General features: G+C 37.4%; 2 protein-coding genes across 2 annotated transcripts; one reads left to right on the top strand and one right to left on the bottom strand.

The window, feature by feature from the left end:
* Window position 1: 1 nt before the first annotated feature.
* LOC143702857 (uncharacterized) lies at window positions 2-16,346 on the bottom strand. The gene is made up of 7 exons (XM_077196759.1): window positions 16,231-16,346; window positions 14,317-14,377; window positions 10,073-12,870; window positions 8,712-9,029; window positions 2,303-2,343; window positions 2,060-2,118; window positions 2-1,960 (listed from the first exon to the last, which is right to left on the bottom strand). Exons 3-7 carry the CDS (start codon window positions 12,767-12,769, stop codon window positions 1,614-1,616), a joined length of 3,462 nt encoding a protein of 1,153 aa, XP_077052874.1. The 5' UTR covers window positions 12,770-12,870; window positions 14,317-14,377; window positions 16,231-16,346; the 3' UTR covers window positions 2-1,613.
* A 546-nt stretch (window positions 16,347-16,892) lies between these two features.
* LOC143702856 (zinc finger translocation-associated protein-like) lies at window positions 16,893-24,577 on the top strand. The gene is made up of 5 exons (XM_077196758.1): window positions 16,893-17,382; window positions 18,488-18,979; window positions 20,546-20,893; window positions 21,458-21,901; window positions 23,429-24,577. Exons 1-5 carry the CDS (start codon window positions 17,256-17,258, stop codon window positions 23,911-23,913), a joined length of 1,896 nt encoding a protein of 631 aa, XP_077052873.1. The 5' UTR covers window positions 16,893-17,255; the 3' UTR covers window positions 23,914-24,577.
* The last annotated feature ends 1,109 nt before the right edge of the window (window positions 24,578-25,686 follow it).

Genomic DNA, 25,686 nt, shown 5'->3' with positions numbered 1-25,686 from the left:
ATTTGATTTTATGTGCATTTTTTAATTTGATATCATTTCTGGTTTTAATGCTCATTTTAAGTTAAGTATTATTGCTCAGAACAATTTTAGTTTTACTTTTCTAAGAAAAGTAGACCTATATTTTTAGCCAAAGAAATCACTGCAATATTCAGCAACATATCGGTCGTAAAAAGGTGCATATAAAGGGAATGCTAAGCTAATTAGCATATTTTTAATTCCAGACAAGCAGACAAAAGGTGCAAAATGACTTATTAGGTACAACAGATGTGGACTGAAGAGGGAAGCAGAATTTATTAAACTTGTCCTTGGCTTAGATTGTAAAGACTAACAAACTGTTTTTTAAACTATATATGTCCTTTGATGCTTCTAATTCTTGTTTTTTTCAAACCTGTTTTTTATGTGTATAGATATTTGTCCAACATAAATTACATTTGATTGTACATTTATAAACTGTCATGAGGAAGAACAATCAATACACTATTCAGACAGAAATTCTTAAGATTAAAAAAAGAACATAATGGAAAGCCAAAAAAGGGTAAATGAATGAGGAATAAAATGAAGATATCAAAATAATATGTACATTATCCAGTGCAACAATTTATTACAAAAAGAAAACAACATTTTTGAAAATTGTTTAATCTGTACAGATACTGAAAACATGGTCAAAATGCAATGCTTAAGATACATATATTCCAGTTGTTTGTGCATGTGAGAATGTTTTTACATATCTTATTTTGTAAACTCATTTACACATCCTGCACGGTTCTGAATATTACCAGAATTAAAAAAGTACATTTAAAGGACAAGTTCGGTATTTTACACTTAAAGCCCTGTTTTAAGATCGTTTCTGATGAAATAGAACGGTTAAGATTGAAATTTGGACAAATGCTGCTGTTCTGAGAATTTTCGGTTTCTGTGTTAGCAGTGTTTTCTGTGTTGGAAAGCAATTTTTGCAGCGATTTGTGCGAGCATATCAGTGAACACCCCAGACCACTCGGTGAGTTTCACATCTTTGTAAACTAAAGTTTAATGCGTTTTATGAATGATTGTTCCAGTGCACCTATGAAACCATTGTCGAGGTGGGGGGGTGCTACCACAGAAACCGAAAATTCTCGGGACAGCAGCATGTGTCCAAATTTCAATCTTAACCGTTCTATTTCATCAGAAACAATCTTAAAACAGGGCTTTAGGTGTAAAATACCGAACTTGTCCTATCATGAGGCTCAGTAGCACATTAGCAAGAAAAGGGTAGAATCAACATTTCAATATCCTCCTATAACTAAAAAAGATATTAATCTACTACATATGACTATAACAAAACTGATAGTACTTACAATTCTTAAGAAAACAATCTTTACACACATTTGTGTAAGGAAGATCAATAAGGCAGGAGAAAAATATTTAAAGTTAGGTCTCAGTTGATCAAATGATAAATATAGTATATATTTAGTGTACAATTAGTATGCGTTTAACAAAAGTAATACCCATAATAATAAATAAATCAGCCATTCCGTGGCTCATCTCAGGTTCGTAAATGCAGAAGAATAAAATAATGCGTTTCATCTCGACTGTCATCAGTCAGTTCACAGAAAAATTGATCATAAAATGATTTATTACTTATTTTCTAAGCCAGTCTGAATGTAGTTCTCCCTGTTACCTGTAGGAGCTCTGCGTCGCTGTTGAAGCTGGTGTGTGATGAAGTGCTCGCGTACGGCCACCTGTTTATCCCAGGCATCCAGAATGCCTTGACGTTCAAGCTCTCCCAATGATAGTGTATTAGGATGCACCTCCTCAATGTGAGTCTTCGCCCCGTCCACACTGAGGGAGTACTGCTGCTCTCCACAAACCATACACACCAACGACGGGTTGACAGGATCAGAGTCCATGAGGTAGACGTTCCTCCAGACGGCCTGTGATAAAGGTCCTTCCATTGCATGATTTGGTGCAATGCTTGACTCCTCTTAAATGTGGTAAAAGAAATAGTAATAGTAGTTACCAGATAATCATTTAAACTGTTTGGCAAACTAATGGTGTGTATTAGAAAATTAATTTAAAAAACCTTGGAGTGCAGTTTGACATGGCTCAGGTAAGTAGCCTTGTTGGTCTTCTGATGTTATGCTGTTTGAGAAGAAACCAACATTATTATTTTTGATAAGTTAAATGCAGTCTTGGTGAGCATAAGAGACTTCTTACAAAACCAACATATATATCATCTTACTGACCTCAAACTTTTAAACCATAGTGTATAAAAGTGAAAAAGAGACAACTTATTAAAAACAAATAATGTTTTCCTACTACTCACCTCTGAACAACTGCTGATCCGAAACTGGCGGTGTTCTGACCCTAGGAAGATAAAAAGAAAAAGGTAAGGATAATAAAAATTATGTGACTTAATTTTCAAACATCAACTGTAGTCAGTGAATGACAACAACTAATCTTGAACATGCTCCTTGGAAGTTTAATGTGTAAATGCATGATGAAGTAGTTGAACAACACATTCCAGGGCCCAGTTTTATGATGGGGCCCCTCTCTGACTGCAACAGTGGAGAAAGGCTTGCTACATTTTGACTGGATCTTGGTGGACAAACAAATGTCAAACGCCATTAGATTAGGATGCTGGGACAACTGTCAGATACCTCTTAAGGGGTAGGAAGAAGCCCTGGAAGGACAGAACTTCTCATTGGTTCACATTCAGTTTCTGCCCTTCACACATCTTGAGACTGATCACTTATGGCGCTTTTCCACTGCATGGTACGGTATGGTTGTGTACAGCACGCTTTGGTGCTTTTCCACTGCATGGTATGGTACGGTACGGCTAGGCTCGGCTCACTTGTGGGTCGCTTTTCCACTGCATGGTACCGTACGGTACGGTTCGGTACAGCACGCTTTGGCGCTTTTCCACTGCATGGTACAGTACGGCTCGGCTCGGCACGGCTCACTTGTGCCGCTTTTCCACTGCATGGTACGGTACAGTACGGCTTGCTTCGGCTCGCTTTAAATGTTACCACCTTTGTTGAGGTTCCAATCGTACCGTACCGATGCTAAAATGTTACGTGGAAGCACTGTAGATCACTGATTTGTCAGACAGACAGAATCGTCACTACCAGTGTCATTGTATTTGCGAGACATCAAACCCGCTGGATTTAAATAGCCAGTAACAGCCAGCGCTGTAGCGCCTGGCTTAAAACTACTTGCTTGACTTGCTTGAAGAAAAAAAACTTCCAAAAAAGAAATGGCAGAATCGTGGACGAGAAGCGCAGACGTTCCTCTTGTTGGTTGCCGAGGAGCGGATAAACTATAAAGATCAGTCATAATCCCACCCACTTTGAAGCGGTACTAACTGCAGTGGAAAAGCAACCGAGCTAAAGCGAACCAAGCCGTGCCGCGCCGAGCCGAGTCGTACCACGCAGTGGAAAAGCGGAGTGAGCCGAACCGTGCCACGCTGAGCCGAACCGTACTGAGCCGTACCATCCAGTGAAAACCGCCATTAGTGCAATAGAAACTCCATAGGACATTATGGATGCAGCAGTGGTGGCTGAAACAAAAGAATCCACCCAAATCCATTCATAACCATGTATGGAAACTGATGCAACATCCATTTCATACTTATCCAGAGAAATGTGTATTCTCAGTAACAGCTATTTGGAGTACAACAACATCTTACACAAACTCAGCTGTTAATGTACAAATGAATGCATGCATTACAGTTACATCTTTTTCCATCATGTTTGGATTCCATGTGTTCAGAACATTGCCAAAGGTATTCTGGTGATGGTTTGGACAATGAGAAATGCATTTGTAAAATTTTTAAGACACTTTTCTAACTGTGTGCTTTAGATAATACAAATGAGTTCTACAGGAGAATGAAGGGTGGACCACACTGTGTGTCTCTCCTCTGATGCCAGCAGCCAATCATAGCACTGGAATGGAGAAGCGCCCAATTGTAATCTCCTCCTCATCAGAAAGGGATAACTGTACCCTTTCAACATATACACTCCTTGTTCTGAGTCTCCGGTCTGTCCAGAGAACCTCTAACAGATAAAACCTCGTTCTGAGTCTGTGGCCTGTAAAGGTGAGACATTAACAGACACACCGCTCTTGTCCAGAGAGACAGTAACAGACACACCAATATCTGAGTCTCTCTTCAGCCCATGAGGGAAGAGACATTAACAGATTAACAGCATTCGGAGTCTCCGGCCTGTGAAGGAAGAGACAACAACAAGAGACAATCTCTCTCCTAGCCTCATTCGATCTCAAACAGCTCATCACCACAGGTAGGAGGCAACCAACTGGACCTGGTGTACACACGCAACTGCATCACAGACAACATTTTAGTGAAACCTCTCCATTTTTCAGATCATTTCCTCATTACTTTCAATCTACAACTCACTATCCACACTCCACCAACTCCCCTACCAGTTACTTTCAGAAGAAACCTGCGCTCACTTTCTCCCTCCCGTCTTTCCTCTGCTGTGTCATCTTCTCTTCCCTCACCCTAACAATTCTCATCTCTAGATGTGAATACCGCAACGGATACTTTATGCTCCACTTTAACTTCTTCTTTAGACACTATCTGCCCTCTCTCTTCCAGGCCAGCACGCGCTACTCCCTCTAACCCCTGGTTATCTGAGGTTCTTCGTGAACATCGCACCAAACTCAGGGCAATTGAGAGGAAATGGCGCAAATCAAAAGATACATCTGACCTGAGTATGTACCAATCTCTGCTCTCTTCCTTTTCTGCTGATGTTCACACCGTAAAATCTTCAAATTTCCACAACAAAATTAAACCCGCCTCTAACACACGAACACTCTTCAAGACATTCAACTCTCTCCTCTGTCCACCTCCACCACCACCCACCTCCTCGCTAACTGCTGATGATTTTGCTAACTTCTTCACTAACAAAACAACAACCATTAGCAGCCAGTTCTCTGCTCCACACACACAGGAACCTAATCCAACCTCTCCCACAGCCAATAACCTTCTCTCCTCCTTCTCTCCACTAACCGAGGATGAAGTATCTAAACTTCTCCTATCCAGTCATCCTACCACCTGCCCTCTAGACCCCATCCCCTCAAACCTTTACAAACCATCTCTCCCACACTTCTACCAGCAATCACACACATCATCAACTCATCCCTCCATACTGGCATTTTTCCTACAGCATTTAAGCAGGCTCGGGTATCCCCACTGCTTAAAAAAACAACATTAATCACATCACTTCTAGAGAATTACAGACCTGTCTCTCTCCTACCATTCAATGCAAAAACACTTGAACGAGTTGCTTTCAACCAAGTATCATCTTTCCTGTCTCTGAACAACCAGCTGGATGTCAACCAATCTGGCTTCAAGAAAGGGCATTCGACCGAGACCGCATTACTTTCAGTCACAGAAGCCATGCGGATCGCTAAAGCTGCTTCCAAATCATCAGTTCTCATTCTCCTAGACCTGTCTGCTGCCTTCGACACTGTGAATCATCAGATCCTTCTGTCCACCCTCTCATCACTGGGCATCACTGGAACTTCCCTTCACTGGTTTGAGTCCTATCTCACAGGTAGGTCATTCAGGGTCGCATGGAGAGGCGAGGTATCCAAAGCACATCGACTGACCACAGGGGTTCCCCAGGGTTCAGTCCTTGGACCCCTCCTCTTCTCCATTTACACCACATCACTGGGACCCATCATACAGGCACATGGTTTCTCTTTCCATTGCTATGCTGATTATACCCAGCTCTACCTCTCATTTCAACCAGACGATCCCACAGTAGCTGCTCATATCTCAAGCTGTCTGGCGGACATCTCGGCATGGATGAAGGAACATTACCTGCGGCTCAATCTGGCTAAGACTGTCTCTTCCGTCTCTACAACACGACTTTACTATCCAGCTAGATTCTTCCTCAATCACCCCATCAAGGTCGGTCAGAAATCTTGGAGTAATCTTTGATGACCAGCTAACCTTCACAGACCACATTTCAAAGACAGCTCGATCATGCAGGTTTGCAATGCACAAAATCAGGAAGATCAGGCCTTTCCTAACTGAACATGCAACACAACTTCTCGTCCAGGCCCTGGTTATTTCTAGGCTTGATTACTGCAATACTCTTCTAGCTGGTCTTCCATCATGTGCAACTAAACCCTTACAAATGATCCAGAATGCTGCTGCTCGTCTTGTCTTCAACGAGTATTGTATTCTGAAAAATTCTTGGGTTGTTTTTGCCTCTCCATGATGACTCGCTGGTTTAATCCTCAAATGTAAGTCGCTTTGGATAAAAGCGTCTGCTAAATGACTAAATGTAAATGTAACAACAAATGCTCTGAGTCTACTGCTTGTGAGGCAGCAACAGATAAGACCATGTTCTGAGTCTCAGAATGTGTTTGTTAATGTCTCTTTTCTCACAGACTGAGTCTTTGTACAGCAAGACAACAACAACTACAGCTCATCTCGAGTCTCCATGCCAGAGAGACAAAAGCGGATTGACCAAATTCTAAGTCTCTGTCCCATAGAGGCAGAAAACACATTTGCAACAGAGTTAAGCTCAGACAAATAAACCTTCACTCCAAGGCACCTTCTTTTGCATGTTCCAGATTGTTAAGGACCTTCTGCACCTACTTCAGGGCTTTTGGCCTTTCCCCACTGCATTGTTGCCCAGAACAACCAGTGGAAGACGACCAGTCCTCAGTCGACCACGTGGAACGTAAAATATCACTTAACCAAACCTCTTTCCACAGACCTTGGCATTGTTGTACATTATCAGGATATGGTTTTCTAATTTACATAAGACATTATATAGCTGATTCTAGTTCATAAATAATCTTTACTGTTAAGGTAACATTCCTGGCTGGTACCCAACAATAACAGAAGGAAAAAGTCATCTGACACTCATGCACACCTTAGGTGATGTGTAACCAAAACACAAAACATATTTGGTGCCATTTAACTGGTGCCTTGTGTAAGGTTAAGTTAAACTGCTACATAGACTAGAAGTCTAGTTATTTCTGCCACAGCGTTAAAGACACTTTTTTTAGCCTACAGTAATTGTTCAATTTAACCCTTAAATTGCTCCTCTGGGATACAAACATTTGAGGAACTGGGGGAAGGAACTTGGTCCTCAGAAAAAAAAAATGTTAAAAGGGCCTCATTCACTACAAATATTCAGTTCAAGTTACTTGGTCGAAAAACTTTGGTATCTCACCATCTTTATCTCAAGTAAAAGTAATCTAAAGCATACAATACTGAGGTACATGTTCATAACTTTTGCATGGTAATGTATGCAGATATGTATTTTGAAGAAAAACAGGACCATGTATTTTATTTTACTCCTAATCAATGGCAAAACTCATCACCAACATGTTGTCCTGAAAATTCTTCCTATGTTTTAGCCAGAGCACATATATGCCTGGAGGCACTGGGGCCCCACACATGCCCTCTGTACACGCCCCCAAGTCCAAACATGCCTTCAAAATGTTTCTGTGATATTCTGGTGCTGAGGTATGGCTGGGGCCCCACATGGGGCCCCGTGAACATTGCTCACATTCAAAAAAGCCTACCCCCATGTGTCAGTGAAATCCTGGTGCTGAGATATAGCCTGGGCTCCAAGGGGACATAAAGCATGCAGTGTTATTATTAGTGGGTTTTGGTACTGTGATGTTTGGATGTCAGTGTAAACTCACCCTCAAGTAATTTTAAACCTGTATCACTTTCTTTCTTTGGACCACAAAAGACCGTTTGAAAAATGTGGGTGAGTGGGGTCCAATGTTGACTTGCATTGTACTGGCAAAAACAGTTGAAACATATCTTTTTTGTGTTTAGTAGAAGAAAGGAAATCATAGAGGTTTGAAACAACATGAGTAAATGATCCATTTACATGCGTGAGCCCATGATAGTGAAGAGCAGATCATTTTGTACAGCGCTGTTGTGCAAACCACAAATTGGGTCAACAGATCTGTCACAAAAGTAAACAAACGCATGATCAGTGGGATGCGTGCGTGGGTATCGCAGTCCCACTCAAACTCACAGCGGTACTGCACTTTAGTCTTTTTTTTTTTTTGTGCTTTTAGAATAATCTATGAATAAAAGGGGATGTTACTGCTGATTTGAAATTGTGTTTTTATCTGGGTCCCTTCCTCTATCTGCAATTAGACTACCGTTCAAAGGTTGGGAAACAATAGGATTTTTATTGTTCTTGAAAGAAGTCTCTTATAATCCACATTTATTTGATCAAAAATAGAGTAAAAACAGTAATATTATGAACTATTTTTATCATTTAAAATGACTGTTTTCTATTTTAATATATTTTAAAAAGTAATTTATTCCTGTGATCAAAGCTGACTCCAGTCTTCAGTGTCACATGATCCTTAAGAAATTATTATAATATTCCAATTTGCTCATTAAGAAACATTTCTTATAATTATTAATGTTGAAAAGAGTTGTGCTACTTAATATTTTTGTGGAAACAATAATATAAATATATATATATATATATTTTAGGATTCTTTGATGAATAGAACAAAAAAGAAAACAGCCTTCATTTTATATACAAATCTTTGGTAACATTATTAATGTTTTTACTGTGACATTTTGATCCATTGAAGGCATCCTTGCTGCATGGAAGTATTAATTTCTTTAAAAACAAATCTTACTGACCGCAATCTTTTGAATGGTACTGTATATAAATAAGATCAAATATATCTATAACATTTTTAAAAATAATTACCGGTGCCTGATGTTGTGGAGGGAGTTTTGCCTTCCGAAGCTTTCTTACATTTGCTGCCTTTCTTGCTCTCTGCTCCTGTTTCTTGATCCTCCATTGCATGCGTCTTCTACGTATAACCTCCTGTGGATCATTTTGTAGATTTGGCGTAACCACAATCTGGCTTCTGTGAGTTCTTGATTTATCTGTAGGCTGTGTCTTTGGACCTGCAGATTTGGTGCAACTTCTTCTTGTCTTCTGAATGGGGATCTGTCTGCATGTGGAAGTGTCCTGGGACATGGCTAGGAGTAGAGTTGTGCTGGGTGTTTTTTTCTGGGGAGTCTGTGAAAGGAGTGTAGTTTGATTTCAGAAATTATTCTAATGAGTCAGTTCTTGTTAGTGAATCAAACACATACAGCTTTCTTCTAAATACTTACACTTGGTATTAAGATGCATTTTGGTCGATAGGATCACAAGTAGACAACGCTAAATACAGGTGCAAATGGGGTCTAAAAAGTTGTGAGCTTGTCCACTTTCGAAAACGCATTTTGGCCTGCATTAGCTTATGTGGTCGAATGTTTTTAAACAGTCACAAAAGACCATCTACTCTCCGTTTACTGACCTAATGCATAAACATTATGGGAAGCGCGCTAGCCAGACGGGATTTAAACTTTGTCGGCTGGAGACCCAAGTTTAGTTGGAAGACGAAAAACGTACCGAGCACAATGTTTTCTCACCATTCTTGATTGCTAACACTCATTCACATCGTTCGGCTGGTCTTGCGGCTGTCAGAGCAGAAACGAAAGCTGATCCCCTTTGTATGTTTTTCCTTTCATATATAAACTGTGCAAGCTTATTTTGTCCATTAGATCGAAAGATCTGAAGAAGAAAAAATGCCCATAGACCCTCCCAAAGAAATCAGGACACAAGTGGTTGAAAGTGGACAAAAGAGACAGATTAAAACACCCGGTGTAAACGGGAATGTGTCTCCCATGTCTACTTGTGATCCGATTGACAAAACGCATCTTCATACCAGGGATAAGGGCCTCAGATTTAAATCAGGTAGTTTAGATTTAAATCAACTTACTGGTAGTTTAGATTTAAATCAACTTACTAGTTGTTCATATGACAACATATAGTTAATGATATACTGTATTATGCAGTTTGTCAGTGGTATTAAGACACATGTGTAAGCATTACTGAAATAATTGTTTTGAATTAAGTTTATTATTAAAATTATCTCAAATATTTGTCCCTCATGTTTATTCCTTAAAATAATTAAAACAATTGGTAAACCTAACCATTATGGAACTGGGGTGGGGGAAAAAAAAACTCACTTGACCCAGACCTGACATCAAAGCTAAGCAAACATCAATGCAACTCACCTGTGGAGCCAGATTGCGAATAACTGTATTTTTGGCTTCATCTTCGTTGGCTTTTCTGGCTCGCTGTTGTCTCTTCATTAACCTCCAATACTCTCGCTTTCGTTGAAGCTCATCGCTCTCACCAAGCTTCTGATTTTGCAAGGCCTGTGAAGGGTAGGTCTGCTTGGGATCTGCTCCATCATCACTGAATGTCTGGGTGTTTCTAAACTGAGGTTGCACAGCCACTGGAGAAAGGGCATGACTTCCATCTGCAGCGCCTTGGCAGAAGTTATAAGATATTTGATGGCTAGTGTCCTCTAAGGATAATGCTTGAGGACTCATTTTAATATCTTTAAGGCTTGCATCCTCTGAGACGTCACACTCTAATAAGACGTTTTGTTGTAAAGAAATATTTGGTTTTGTATTTTCAGATGTAAGGTCATCTTCATTTAGCCAAAGAGTCTCATTTTCACACTTAATATGCATTTCAATGGCATTATTGTCTTCCGGTGTGCAAACTGATTCCTCCAGAAGCTTTTTCATGGAGGCCACAGCCTGAAGAGTGGTGACATGATGGTTCGCAGCTGCTGGAGGTTCAATGTGTGACTCTAAGGATGGACAGGGTGAAAGTTTGTCATCTTTGATACAGGGAGTAATTTCTGGGATGGAAAATATAGCATGTATTGGAGGATTGATGTGTTCTTTTATTGGGGTTAGGGCACTGGTTGAAGAGTCACAAACTGTTTTGGTAATGGATGAAGTAATACTGTCCCTTTTGTTTGACTTCTTGATGTGCTCTCTCTGCTTTAACACCGAAACCTTCGACCTAAGCAGACCATTTCCGAGCCGAGCAGCCCGACTAGCCCTTTGCTCTCGTTTCTTTATCCTCCAGTACTCCCTCAAACGAGCGATCCTTTCTTCTTCTGTTTCGGACTGGATGGTGACTGTCATACTGCCCATAACCGCACCTCTGTCCAAGCTAGACTTTACCAGAGAGTTTTGATTAGCCTTGGAAACATTGCATGGAGCGGAAACTAGCTTTGTGACTGGATGAACATCTGAATATCGGGGCGAACTTACTTGAACCTGGAGTCTTACCTTTCCGATGCATTTCACATTGGAAAAGTTGTTACTTGCAGGTAGAGAAGACTCAGATGTTGTCTTCGAATTGGAGACCGTCACTGTGCCATCTTCTTGGATAAAACCACCAATTGTGTTAGAGGAACTTACAAACGCACCTGCTCTGCTCACTTGAGCCCCACACGTCTGATTGAAACTGCTGTGGCAGTGTCTCCCACGATGCTTAAGTGCACCTTGTTCCTTAAATCGCGCTTTCACTGCTGTAGACAGCCTTGCTCTCTGCTCACGCTTTTTAATTCGCCAGTACTCCTTCTGTCTGGCGTGCCGATCCTCGGGAGACTCGACTTTGGAAGCGCCAAGGAAAGAGTTCCTTGTTTGCTTTTGACTACGTCTCTTTTGAGTATGTGCAAAAAGGGGCACTTTGGATTTGTTGAGCGCTTGGGTAGTACTCGAGGATGGTTGCAAAATACCAGAGCATGAAGCGGTATGGTTTTGTTTTGTGTCCTGAACATGTAGTTGCGTCCGAGAACCAATAAATTTGGCTCCAAATGACTGTTGATTGAGCCATTTGGAATTCACTGAGTTGAGGTTGATTCCTCTAAAGTCCTTACTGTTAGCTGGAGACGAAACATTCACAATACAGGAAGATTGTCCTTGTCCGAGACTCCTTTCTCTGTCCCGTGCCAGCTTTGCAGCACGCTTTGCTCTCTGTTCTCGCTTTTTGATGCGCCAGTTCTCTCTACGCTTAGCAGCCATCTCTTCTTCAGTCATAGCCACTCTGGTGTTGTGCTTTGAAGCAAAGGCACATGTTCTTCTCTTAGAGATGTGACTTCTAACGAAACTCTGCTCTTTACGAACCTTACATTCTGCAGAGGTCAAGGGTCTGAGACAGTTCTGAGGCTTATTTTGGTTGTTGTGCACTGGTAAAACCATGGATACATGGCTTTGTGGAGATGTTGCTAATTGTTTGCCATTAAGGGATAACATGTCTGTTTTAGTTTGAGTACTAATGCTGTTTGGATGCAACTTGATGCATGTTGTAGGCCCTGAGTAGCCTATTGGACAGAGAGACTCTACTGTTTTAGCATCTGTGTTTGATGACCCTGTAACTGAGGACTTTATTTTTGTATTGCCCATTACACCCTTCAGGGAATTTGTGCTTGTTTCTGGGAATTTAGGCAAGACATGTTCGAGCTCAGTCTTTTTAAACCATTTATCTTTTTGGCATGGCACCATAGTAGCATTACACTCAGATTCTGATAGACCTGAGCTGGAAGAGTTTCTAGGAGCATCAGTATCTCCAAGTTCATGATTATGTAGAGTGGAATCATTGTCGACTTTGTGAATCTGCAAGGAGAGTCCATCACTAACAAAGGACATGCACAACCCCAGATTTTCATTTCTGATCTTTTTTTTGGCAGATGACTTTCTTGCCCTCTGCTCTCTTTTCTTGCTCCTCCAATACTCCCTTTTGCGGGCGAGAGTGACATCATCAAACTCTGCTGCTGGTCGGTAACGACGTTTAGAGAAAGTTTTGCATGACATGGCTTCTGATTGGTTATCAACTGCTGGATTACGTCTTCTTAGGCAGGGCAAAACCTGCTCCAAACAGGATTTCTGTAGGGTCACATCTTTCATTTAAGCGAAGCGGTTTCTCAAGGTCTTTCAGTTTAGATTGATTTTGCATGCAGTGCTTGAGGCATACGGTCCATTTTTCAGAAAAACAAAGAGTAGGTGACCTGCAAGGAAATTTTTTTATGAATTAATCAATTTGAGGAGCATGATTTGATGAATGGGAGACAAATTTGTAAAACACATTATCTCAAAATGTTCACTAACTCAACTATAAATTTGAGGCTACACTTCAGCAACAAAATAATAAAATGGAAACCAATTGGAATTAAAATTGACGAGGGCAATTATTTAGAATAGTAAAATAATTGAACACAATATTACTCCATATACGGTTAAAAAAACAATATGATTAAAAGCACTAGCTTTGATGTAACAGTCAAGCATAATGAAATACCTGAGGAATAAAACAGCATAACAATAAAAAACATTTTTAAAAAACTGATATCATAAGATATATGCAGTGCCGCTGTTAGACATGTTGGTGCCCTAAGCATAATTCCTTTATGATTAAACATTAAAGCAATGATTTGACAAGCCAACATTCAAATATTGTAATGATGAATTTTACTTTTGTAGTTCACATTAAAATTTAATGTGAAATATTCCAGATGATATAAGCAGATTAAGGGTTAAAAATAGTGGATGTAAAAGGGAGGATGGAGCCCAACAGTGCACGTCGTTGGTGGTTGTGACAAAATCCTTAATTGTTATATATGTGACCATGAAGAAACAATGGGTTCAGGGGTCCCTGTAGTCGTCCACAGGCATGAAACTCAGGTTGGGACCCTCCAGTACATTTAGTCATTTAGTAGATCCTTTCATCCAAAGTGATCTACAAATAAGGAACCTTGCCATCAATTTATCATATGAGAGATATACACATGGGGCATAATGCCAGGTTTCAAGTGAAACCTAAAGTAGTACATGTAGATACAACAAATAAGACTCGTATGTGGGGGGAATAGGAAGTCTGGGGCCCCGGGGGAATGTGCCCCACATGCTGTGTCTGCAATCCTCATACGAATATACAAGGAACATCAAGCACTCCCTTAAGTTGCAAGCATTGACATTAAAGCAATTCAATTTAGATCTATGCTTCAGAAAAAGGTAGGAAAAAATGTAAGAAACTTTATTCAATATTTTTTGTTACTTTTTTAGTCAAGAAATATCTGAAGAAAACTGGAATTTGGTCCACAACCATTAAAGCATTAAATGGTCGATTTCTTTACCTCCATCTTTGTACTGTGTGCTTTTCAAGCCAATTTTGCGATATTGTATTTCAGCATTTTTTGTTACCGTCTCTTTATGAGGAATCATATTTTAGTACTGCTTGCAAGTTGCTTTTTATAAAAACAAATGCAAATATGAATAAATGTAAATATCAGTGTCACACATGGAGCTCACAAGTAATTTACCAAAGTTTGTTTAGTGTTTATAGGTTGATAACATATTACAAGTATCTGCAAATGATTTGCAAAGTGCACTATTGCATTACATTTTGTGAAGCGTCAACTGACAAAACTACACCCAGTTTATTTCTGGAAGCTTACCTTTATACAGAGACTACTTATTCCTACCGGCTTCAGTTATTGCAGATGAGTCAGCAGATCACTTTATGAGAAAAAACAAACAAAAACATAGTACAGCAAGATTACAAACTTTAAACTTTCAAACTGTGATACACATGAGAAACAATGACATTGGACGCCAGTAAATTTGAGTCATTTTGAGTGCACAAACAACAAGTTAGAGATTTAAGAACTATGACGAAGAGGATTTTCATCAAATACTGAAATTTCAGTTTCCTCTTCTTAGATTCAAAAGTCTTCTGGACTACTGTTTTGGTGCATTTTTGGAGCTTGATAGCATTTACGTTCACTGTTTCGGAAAGACCGGCCTGCACTTTCTGCAAAAAAATTGGGGTTTTTTTGTATTCCAAGGAAAAGAGAAAATCTTACAAGTTTTGAACAACATGAGCATGAGTAAACGATGCCCAATTTTCATTTTTATTAAATTATTCATATAATACGATCAATTGAAAGAATACAAATAAGCTAATATTAATAAAATGTTAAGTAAAAGATTATTTAAAGGGTTAGTTCACCCAAAAATGAAAATTATGTAATTAATTACTCACCCTTATGTCATTCCAAATCCGCAAGACTTTCGTTCATCTTTGGAACACAAATGAAGATCTTTTAAATAGAATCTGAGCCAGTTCTATATTCTCCACTGACACTCTACCACTTTGATGCTTCAAAACTAATCCATATGAATTGAGAGGTTTAGTCCTAATTTTCTGAAGAGACACAATCAGTTTATTCACATATTAACATTAATCAGCGAACATAAAAAGAAACTCAACAGAACTTTCTTGATGCCCGAGAACAAACCTTACTGGTTCTTGCTGAAGCTCAAACCTGCTGCGTAACACGAGAATGAACCTCACTGGTTCTTGCAGAAGTTCAAACGTGCTGCGTAACACAAGAATAAACCTCATTGGTTTTTGCTGAAGCTCAAAACGTGCTGTGTAACATGAGAAGGAACCTCATTGGTTCTTGCAGAAGTTCAAACGTGCTGCGTAACACAAGAATGAACCTCATTGGTTCTTGCAGAAGCTCAAACTTGCTGAGTAACACGATAATAAACCTCATTGGTTCTTGATGAAGCTCAACAAGCTGCGTAACACGAGAATGAACCTCATTGGTTCTCGCACGTCAAGCGAACATGCTTGAGCTTCTGTTTACCAAAACTGATGTGACTTTATTAATGTTTATATGTGAATAGAAGCCTAAATTAAATCTGTTCAGCGTATAAATCGATCATGTCTCTAAAGAAAATGTGGACTAAACGGCTCAATTCATATGGATTAGTCTATGAACTATAATATGAAATGAAATATCAAAGTGGTAATTAATTGCTGTCAACAGAAGAACAGAAAACTCTCGGGTTTTATCAAAATAACTTAATTTGTGTACCGAAGATGAACGAAAGTCTTACAGGTTTGGAATGACTTGATTGTGAGTAATTAATGGCATCGTTTTAATTTTTGTGTTAACTATCCTCATTGGTCCTTTAACTAAACTCAAACAAAGCTCAAATAGGGGACAAAAATGTTGCTTTCACTTTAAATCTTGTCTCACAATCACATGCTGATGATTTCTGATGCGAGTCCCTTCCCAACTCTCGTTTTGATGTCACATACACATTGTATTTATTTGTTCAAAAAGGTAAATATTTTTTTTAAAAATCAACATAAAAGGCATCCTATAAACACTGGAGTGATTTTACTGAGCACGCTGTCTCTATTTCCAGTGTATGACAGAGACAACGTTGTCTTCCCTATCTGCCTATCTCACGAGCTGTTGTCTGCCTGTCTGCGCGTGGACTGTCGAGTCTTTATAGTAAAAGCACTCGGCGACAAGAAGACAACACCGAGTGCGTGAAGCATGCGTTTGCTTTACCTGGTTGTGACACATAACTTTCTTTAAGCTCGGTCTCAGGACACTGCAGTCTCTTCCCGTTGGACCTTTCTTTCAATCGGTGCCTTGACAACGCTGAAAGTACCAGGATGTAGGAGCTTTTACAGCGTGTGCGGATAGAATCTTAAAGCAGTAGCGCACCTCAATCCCAAAACACAATTACGTTCGCATTTACAGAAAAGAAAATATGTATGAGGTGCAGATGACGCAGCCTAATTTTTGATTTGCTAATATATATCCTATAAAAATTGCATTACTAAACAAAATAGCATTATATTACATATCTTTAAGGGTTTTCAGTTTAGGTATGAAAATGAAAGTTACATTTTTTCATGTATGAAAAAATAAGTCACGTAACATATAAATTACATTAAACTGTCATTTCATGTAGAATAACTGAATTTTCCAAATGTCTGTCTGTTAATAATGTACTAGGCATATTTAGAAAAGAAAATATTTGGTTTGTCTATTTTATTCCCCATTTTATGATTAATGAATTGATTAAATATTAGATTTTGAGTACAAAATGCATAACTTTGTTTACCATTTGGTGAAAAATACAATATTAAGATAACACATAACAATTATTGGCCCCCGTGGTGCACCCGTTACCACATAATAACCGCTACTGTCTCTTTAAATTTACCCAGGAGCCCCTAAAGGAGCCCCAGGGGCCCCTAGCTCGGCTCTCCACCCTGAAGACAAGCAGAACATCTAAATACAATCAGGAGACCGCCTAAAGTCACCGACCATTTGACAGATCTTTCCTCCAACTTCGATCTAAACGCGACGTGTATCGTCACGCAAAGTTAAGTTTACTTAAAGCAAAAAGCAAACAGCGGTGAGGCTCCAGTGCAGAGACAAACACTGCACACACTGTAATGGGCGAGTGCGTGTTTCAGATATTTAGTCAACCACCCGACGAATGCATCTACGAAGTCCTCCGGTTGTGACATTTCTACGTACAAAGAAGCTAATCCTGTACGTTAAAATAACACAACACAGGCATGGATGAAGCGGAGTCCAAAGAGTCGGTGCACAAAGCTGAGCAGACAGAATCTCGCTCATTAATAATAAAAGCTGAGGAAGAGGAGGCGACAGCGCAGCGGGGACACTTGGGGGATCTCTCACCAGGTAAATGTTGTGTTAAGCATTGAAGTTTGACCATTAGATCGACAGCTCTATGTTTTGAAGCGTTAAAACCCGTGACGAACAATAGCATGCAGAGGCATGGCCCCTAATCTTTCGGGCTCCACTATAAACAAAGGCAAATAACCATGCTGCAAATGAGTATTTGATGCGCTGTCACCATCTAGCGGGAATATAGTTGTACTGCAGCCACGCCGCCACCCCCTTGTTGTGCTCAAAAAAGGCCTGCGGAGTGAGGAAATAACACATTTTCACTTTAATATTCATTTACAATTATTATAAAATGTATCTAAATTATTATTCGCTTTAATATTTGTCTTACATGAAAAGTAATTTGAATATTTTCAGCAACAAGATAATGGTAAAATTAAAATATGATTACTAATATTATTATTATGATTATTTGTAGTAATGATAACAACAACAACAACAACTACAGCTATCATAATAAATAAATTATAATAATTTTAATATATGCTGATCGATTATTTATAGGTGTATGCACAATATTGGCTTTAATATTCATCATGATGATATATGATATCATCATATTTTCCTATAAGTAGCGAATAATTTAGTTTCCGCCTATCAGCAATAATATTAAAATTAAAATACTAACACTACTACTACTAATAATAATTTAAATATGTGCTGACAGATTTATGCAAAATCTCTTATATATGCATTTTATATTCATCATGACAACATTTTTAATATTTGTATATTTTACAATAAAAATAACAAAAACAAAATAACTTGCATATTTGTCATTTTTTGTTGTTGTTGCTTCTCTTCAGTTGCAACATTTGAGAATGACTTTTAACCTATCAGCAACAGTCCTATTTATTTATTTATTTATTTATTTGTATTCAGCAAAACCATACAAACAGATAGCTACACTAAAGCAAATATATGACTATTTAAGTAATAATAAATACATATTTTTTTGTCCAATACAACATATGTAATGTTCTGAATATACGCGACAGATACATTTATTAATGTTTATTCATAAAATGCGGGCCGGTGAAAAGATATTTTCACTTTAATATTAATCTCGACGCTCTCTTCTTATGTTCTCCCCATGCAGGTCAAGAGGACGTGACCAATGGTCTCACATCTCATGATAGCCAGGAAGCTCCAGTCACCTCCGTTTGCTCCCCAGGCACCAGTTACTGGTGTGTCACTGAGAACACAGACACCCCTTTCCTTCTGTCTCCCATCCCAGGACCATCTACGCAGGAACCCCCTCCATTTAAGCTCGCGCCCGGCCGAGACCATCGGCGCTATTACCATGAGTACTGGCGCAGCGAGTACCTCATGGACTTCGACCCACAGAGACAAGGGATGATCTGCATGGTGTGTGGCAGTTCGCTGGCAACCCTGAAGTTAAGCACCATCAAGAGACACATCAAACAGAGGCATCCTTACTCCCTGCTGTGGACCGAGTCCGATAAGGATGTGATCCGGTCGGGATGGGAGAGTCATTTGAGTCGGGACGACGGCCAGGGGCCGTTATGCCCCGATCCAGATGTTCCTCCAGAGTCAGAGGAGATTTTGGATGTCGACAGGCACTCCACAGGTCTGTGCTAATATTTCTTTGTGCTTCTGTATGTTTTTGTAAAGCCTGAATAACATGGAACCTCAGAAAACTTAAGGTTAGACGAATCAATTATAATAAAATCAATAAATAATATAAAACAATAATTTATATATCAATAATAATATATAATATAAAATTTTGAATTTTGCTTAAAGAAAAATAGTTTTTTTAGAAACATTACAAATTTTTCCAATCTAATATTATTTCAATAATTTTATCATATTTATTATTATAAATTATATCATTATATTATATTATGTAATATTATATAATTATATAATTTTCCATATGTTTTTCATGACAATGCAGTGTTACTTCAGTATCATTTGAGATACTAATATTGTTTTTATTAATATTATAAATTAGTTTTTATTTTTATATTTTCTAGTTTCATTTTCATTTTATTTAAAATTAAATTAATTAATTTTGTTGTATATATGTTTTGGACATTTTTATGTCATATGTCTATAGACATGTCTATATAGTTTTTATGATTTTTTTTATTTCAATTTTAGCTTTAGTTATTTATTTTAGTACACCAAGTTAAACTAAATGAAAATGATAAATGTTGAAAATGAAACTAAATGAAAATGATAAACTGAACTAAAAATAAGTTTATATATTTTTTGTAATTTTTAAAATTCACAAAATACATTTTTTATTTTAGGTAACGAAAATGTTTTTTTAATGGTTTTATGGTCGCCTTTTATGTTTTTTTGTTAATTATAATAACTCAGATACAATGTAATTTTTATATTAAATATTAATTATAAATATTACAAACAATCATATAGAATTCTAGAAACAATATATATATATATACATTACATTAAATTACATATATTACGTGTGTGTGTGTGTGTGTGTGTATGTGTGTGTGTGTGTGTGTAATTTTATATTTTTCTAGAGTTTAGTTTATACATCATTGTAAAAAAGGATTTAAAACTAAAATGTTTAAACTGAAATGTGTTTGAATGTAATTAAATGTAACAATACAAAAACGTCAATCTGTAGCTAAAAATTCAACTTTTTTCTTAAACATTTCTTGTTTTATTTCATAACATTTAATGTAGATTCATTTATTTTATAATTAGTATTTTTTAATCTCTTTTTGAGATGTTTTCTTTTTTATTGTATTGATCTTTGAATGTGAGAAAGGCATTTTATAAATAAAAAATTTATTTTTTATTATTACTATTATTATTTGAACGTTATTTTACATAAGTTCCCCTGTGGTCAATAATTTTAACCCCTTAAAACTCATCTTTGATCAACAAAATGGCATATTTAAGCACAAGCTCTACACCCTTGCTTCATTTAGTATATGCAAGCAAATGAGCCCCGGCGACGATCACATGTTGATCTGATTGGTTACAAGGTCATTTGTGACTTCAGAAACATCAAAGCGCGTTTTTGAGTCTGTCTTTAGTTCACTGCAGTTTTAAAGAGAAAATACTCAGCAATGGTGTTGACTTATTGTTGAGCATATTAAAAACACCACAGACATAAAAGATTATCTTTAAACCATTCTTCGTGTCCCTCTAGGCAAGCCTGGTGGTGCTGTCTCTCCAGTTCCTCAGGCCCAGTCTGGGTTTAGCAGGGTTACACCGTCCCCTCCAGCCCGCCCTGTCCAGGAGCTCGCAGGACCCACAGCTCAGGTGATGGAGCGATACCTAAACGACTCGCTGCACGCCTGGTTCCGCCAGGAGTTCCTGATGGAGTACCAGGCGGAGGAGGGCCGTCTAGTGTGCATGGTTTGCAGCTGTCTGTTGCCTTCTCTGCACCTGGATCACATCAAGAGTCACATGCTGGATCTGCACCCCAACTCTCTGCTGTACACCGCTGAGGAAAAGCACTCAATCCTGCAGACCTGGGCCAAGATGCACGGCGAGGGTAAGAGACAAAACAAAACAGAGGAATTAAAAAGAGTTTGTACTAAATATACTAACTGAACACTATTGTAAATAATAGGTTAAAAATATCTCTAAAATGTTGTGGATTAATTGCATACACAAGGTGTTTAACTGTAAAATCCAATTAAACAGAGGACAAGATAAATGTGGTATTATTGATATTGAAGAAAAAAAATATATAGAGAATTTATAGATGAATGCATATATATAAATATGTTATCAAATTAAACAATTCGGGATAACAGGTTAATTAAATTAAAATCATGATATAATATGTAAAATTTTTTTTTAAATATTGAGTCTTCTGTAAATATACATAAATTGTGGTCAAATGTCCTATTGTCTTAGGCTAAATGTTTTTTTTACAGTCTTTAACAAAGATGCAATTGCTTTCAAATATCCTTTTTTTTTAAACCATGGTAAAAAGCAAAAGTTTGAGGATTTGGTCAGATATTCTACATGCTTCTGTGAAACCTTTTTAATTAAAAAACACAACTTAAATTGAATACATGTCTATTTGCATTTCTTTGCTTTTGTCATGCAGAATCGCACTCTTTACAACCTCAAATCAAATCAGAACCACTTACCAAAGAAATAAACGTAGATGGTTCAGCCTCCTTCTTCCGTCTGAATGTGGATCCCATTCAGGGAAACTTAGGGAGTTACACAAGAGAAGATGAGAATCCACCAGACACTGGCCAGAGATCACAGTCTCTACCTTATTATCCCCGAAAGAGAAGACTGAAATACGGCAGCCCCTGGCGTCTCCGCCTGGATTATTTGGTGGCGTACGGTCCTCCGGATAACCCGCTCTGCTACTGTATGGTTTGTTCTGAACACCTGCCGGTGCCGAGAGTCAGCAACTTCCGCAAGCACATCCAGGAGTGCCATCCGGAGACAAGCGGCCTCAGCCGGACTGAGAGAGATGCTGTGGTCAGCGCCTGGACGAAGGAGGAGAACATTGACACGGCCACACTGAAAGGGCATGGTAAGCGCAGACACATCAGATGTAGAGGAAAAATAGCCCAAAAACCAATTTAAATGCCATAGTGACCATTTCGTATTAAAAGAAATAAACAACAGAAGTTAGAACCACAGCATCAGTTTTGTCTTCTTCTCCCATAAATATCTGTAAAGTAAGATTACTTTACCTGAGAAGAAACATGGATTCTCTGAAAACTACAGGATATTTAGCTTTTGGATTAAATTTACTTCGTTTTATGGATGTAGATATATTCAAGATGTACTTTATCATAAAAATATGTTCATCAATGTCCTTTAAATTACATATTGCATATCACATTATACTGTGTGTTATAGGTTAAAACCACATCTCTTTCCTAGTGCTTTCAGTTAGCCTTCGCTTAGCAAGCTAACAGCTTGATAACTAAAGATTTTTAGCCTCTCGGGCACATTTATCTAGTTTTAAGCATGTAAATATATATTTAATAAACTTAAACACGAAAATATGATCATTATTTCTTTTAAATGGCATACTACATTATATTTCAGAAGCTAAAAATAGTAATTTATCTTGTGCTTTCATTTAAACCTTTGCTTAGCAAGCTAACAGCTTGGAAACTAAACTGGTGTATCTTGTTTTAAGGATGTAAAGATATTCAAGATGTATGTTATATATATATATATATATATATATTAGGATATACAAGATATATTTTATACTAAAACTTTATATTCCAGTAGCTAATTTATCTTGTGCTTTCATTAGCCTTTGCTTATTAGCAAGCTAACAGCTTGTAAACTAAACTGTAGGCCTATCTTGTTTTAAGAATGTACAGATAGTCAAGATGTACTTGATCATGAAGATATGTTCACCAATGTCCTTTAAATTAATTATTACATATATCACATTATATGTCATAAGCTAAAAACAAATTAAATATCTCTTTCCTAGTGCTTTAAGTTAGCCTAAGCTAACAGCTTGAAAACTAAAGATTATTAAGCTTCTCAGGCAAATTTATCTTATTTTAAATGTAAATATATTTATATATAAATATACTTAATCTTGAAAATATGATCATTTAATGTATTTTAATTTAAATGACATAGGCTTCTACATTATATTCTAGAAGCTAAAAATAATAATTTATCTTGTGCTTTCATTTGCTTAAGCTAACAGCTTGTAAACTAAAGATTATTTATTTTCACAGGTAAATTCATCTCGTTTTACGGATGTAAAGATATTCATGATGTACTCTACTTAATAATAAAAAATAAAAAGTCCATTAAATTAGATATTGCTCTAAAAAAAAGACACACATTTCTTTTTCCTTGTGTTTCCAGTTAGCCTGTGCTTAGAAAGCTAACAGCTGACTAGCGTAGCGTAAACTGCTTAAGAAAAGTGTAAAATTGCTTATGGTTCTGTGTGTTACTGTTTATGAATGAACTAAGTGTTAGTTTTGCATTGTGAAAGGAAAATCCTGTCAAAAATCTAATATATTGTCTAAAATCAATAATGTTTCTCTTTTTTTCCCCCTTTCGTTTGGCACTGAAGACCCAAAAAGTGGCGCTGTCACTACAAACACAGCTGTTGACACGCAGGTGTCGCCTGTGAAAACCACAGAGCAAGGAGGTGAAACAGAAGACAATAATAGCACAAATATCACACCATCAACACAGACGACTGGGCGGCACAGGCACTACCCGGGGAAGGACCAGCGGCGCAATTACCAGGCCCGCTGGAAGATGGACTTCCTGATGGATTACGACTGCAGTAGGCATGGCTTGATCTGCATGGTGTGTGGCGCTACGCTCGCCACGTTAAAGGTCAGCACCATTAAGAGACACATCCTACAAGTGCACCCACACTCGCTGGACTACAGCCCGGAAGAGAGGCAGCTGGCCCTGCTTTGCTACAACCAGATCTCTGTGCACTTTCATTCGGAAGACTGTTTTTCGGGTTCCTACCACGGCCATAAAGAGAATGCTAATGGTAATTCTTATGTTAATGCCGAATGCACTTCGAGCCAGAGCACTTAATTGAAAGGAAAGTTGTAGGGATGAATTTTTGACATCCTGTTTTTTGTTTTCCTTCACTCAGGAAGTTTGCTGCGGGGTTAAACCAATTTTGTTTTTTGAAGGATGTGACATTGTTAGAGAATAATTGTCCCTTTGTCTCCAACAAAGTGAATTTGTTTGATACATTTAAAAAGAATATTTATGCTTGAATCACTTTCGAAAGTGAAACCAGTGTCATTTAAAAAGAATTTATGTAGTTCCCAATAGGTGATTTTACTGAATTTATATTTTCTTTTCTGTGGATAAGCACTCTTAAATGCATTTGTACATTCATTGCTTTTTTTGTTGACTGTGGCAAGACTGTTATTGATTTTGCGTGCTTGACATTTTGCATGACATCACACATTTCAGCAGACAATATTATTTTACTCACAGCACTTAAAAACGGTGTTAGGTTCAAGTTTTTGGGATTGTTACTTAGCAATCACAGTGGGAGAATAAAATCCATGATTTCAAGTACCATTTTGTCAATCACATTTTGCCATTTTGAAAGAAAAAGCATAAATATAATATATGATTTATAATGTTAATGTTATATAATATTGGTTCAGTTAACCAAATGTTAATGTTATATAATAACCAAAAAGTTATATTGAAATAAAAAATGTATGCAATTTCTGTTTAAGGAAAGTCTGGTTTCTTTTGAGTGAGATCCTTTTCTTAGGGAGCAGGATATATTCAACAGTAATTTTCTGTTACTGCATTTATGAATTACAGTCAGTTTGAATATTGAATTAAATTTTTAATTTAATTCAATTAGTGCAATTAAATTAAAAATGAGACTATGCTGAATGGACAGATAATGCATGCAGGTTCTCCTATCTCTAATCATTAACACTTCCTGGTTGCATTTTTTTAAAGATATACTGTCCAGCATGAAATTATTATTAACAAACACTTTTTTTTTGTGCTGATTTGTTACGCCTGACATAGTTGCACTGGACATTCACATGTTTATGACAAACAGTCATAAAGGTTCAATTCTCTCTTTAACTCTGTACAGAGTGAACTGAAACTCATGTGTCAGCATTTTTAAGGAGTCGACATCACATGAGGACAACCTCTTCTTTTAATGCCAAATTTCTTGACCAAATGCATTTTGGAAGCACCTTTTTTCTTTTGTATATCCCTCACATCTTTATATGGAGATTCCTGTAAAATGACACTCGGACACATTAAAATTACACGCAAGTTGTGGACACATAAAACACTCTAGATATTTGAATATTCCTTTTGAGTTTCTCGTGCCATTCACTGCAATAAATAATAAATGTCCATTCTATTGATTTGGAAAGCCCAGTTCTTCAAATGATTACTTAAAATAAACATTTCCATTCATTTAAATAATGTTGTTCCCTTAACATAAGAAAACAAAAGTTTGGGCCTCCTGCATTAAAAAAATACAGTAAAAACAGAAAAAAATGATGAAATATTACAATGTGAAATAATGATTTTATTACAATTATAAAATATTTTTTATTATAGTTTATAACGTATTCCTGTGATGGCAAAGCTGAGTTTTCAGCATCATTACTCCAGTCTTCAGTGTCACATGATCCTTCAGAAATCATTCTAATGATGGTTTGCTGCTCAAAATATATATATTTTTTAATATATAAATGTATTATTATTATTATTATCAGTGTTGAAAACAGCGGTGCTGCTTCATATATTTTAAAACATTTATTAGGACAATTTGATGAATAAAGTTCAAAAGATTGATAAATTTGATGG

The sequence above is a fragment of the Siphateles boraxobius genome, unplaced genomic scaffold, assembly GCF_051911475.1.
Source record: "Siphateles boraxobius isolate OS27281-9 unplaced genomic scaffold, OSU_SipBor_1 353, whole genome shotgun sequence".
Taxonomy (NCBI): Eukaryota; Metazoa; Chordata; class Actinopteri; order Cypriniformes; family Leuciscidae; genus Siphateles; species Siphateles boraxobius.
This window is presented reverse-complemented; position numbering and strand designations above follow the sequence as displayed.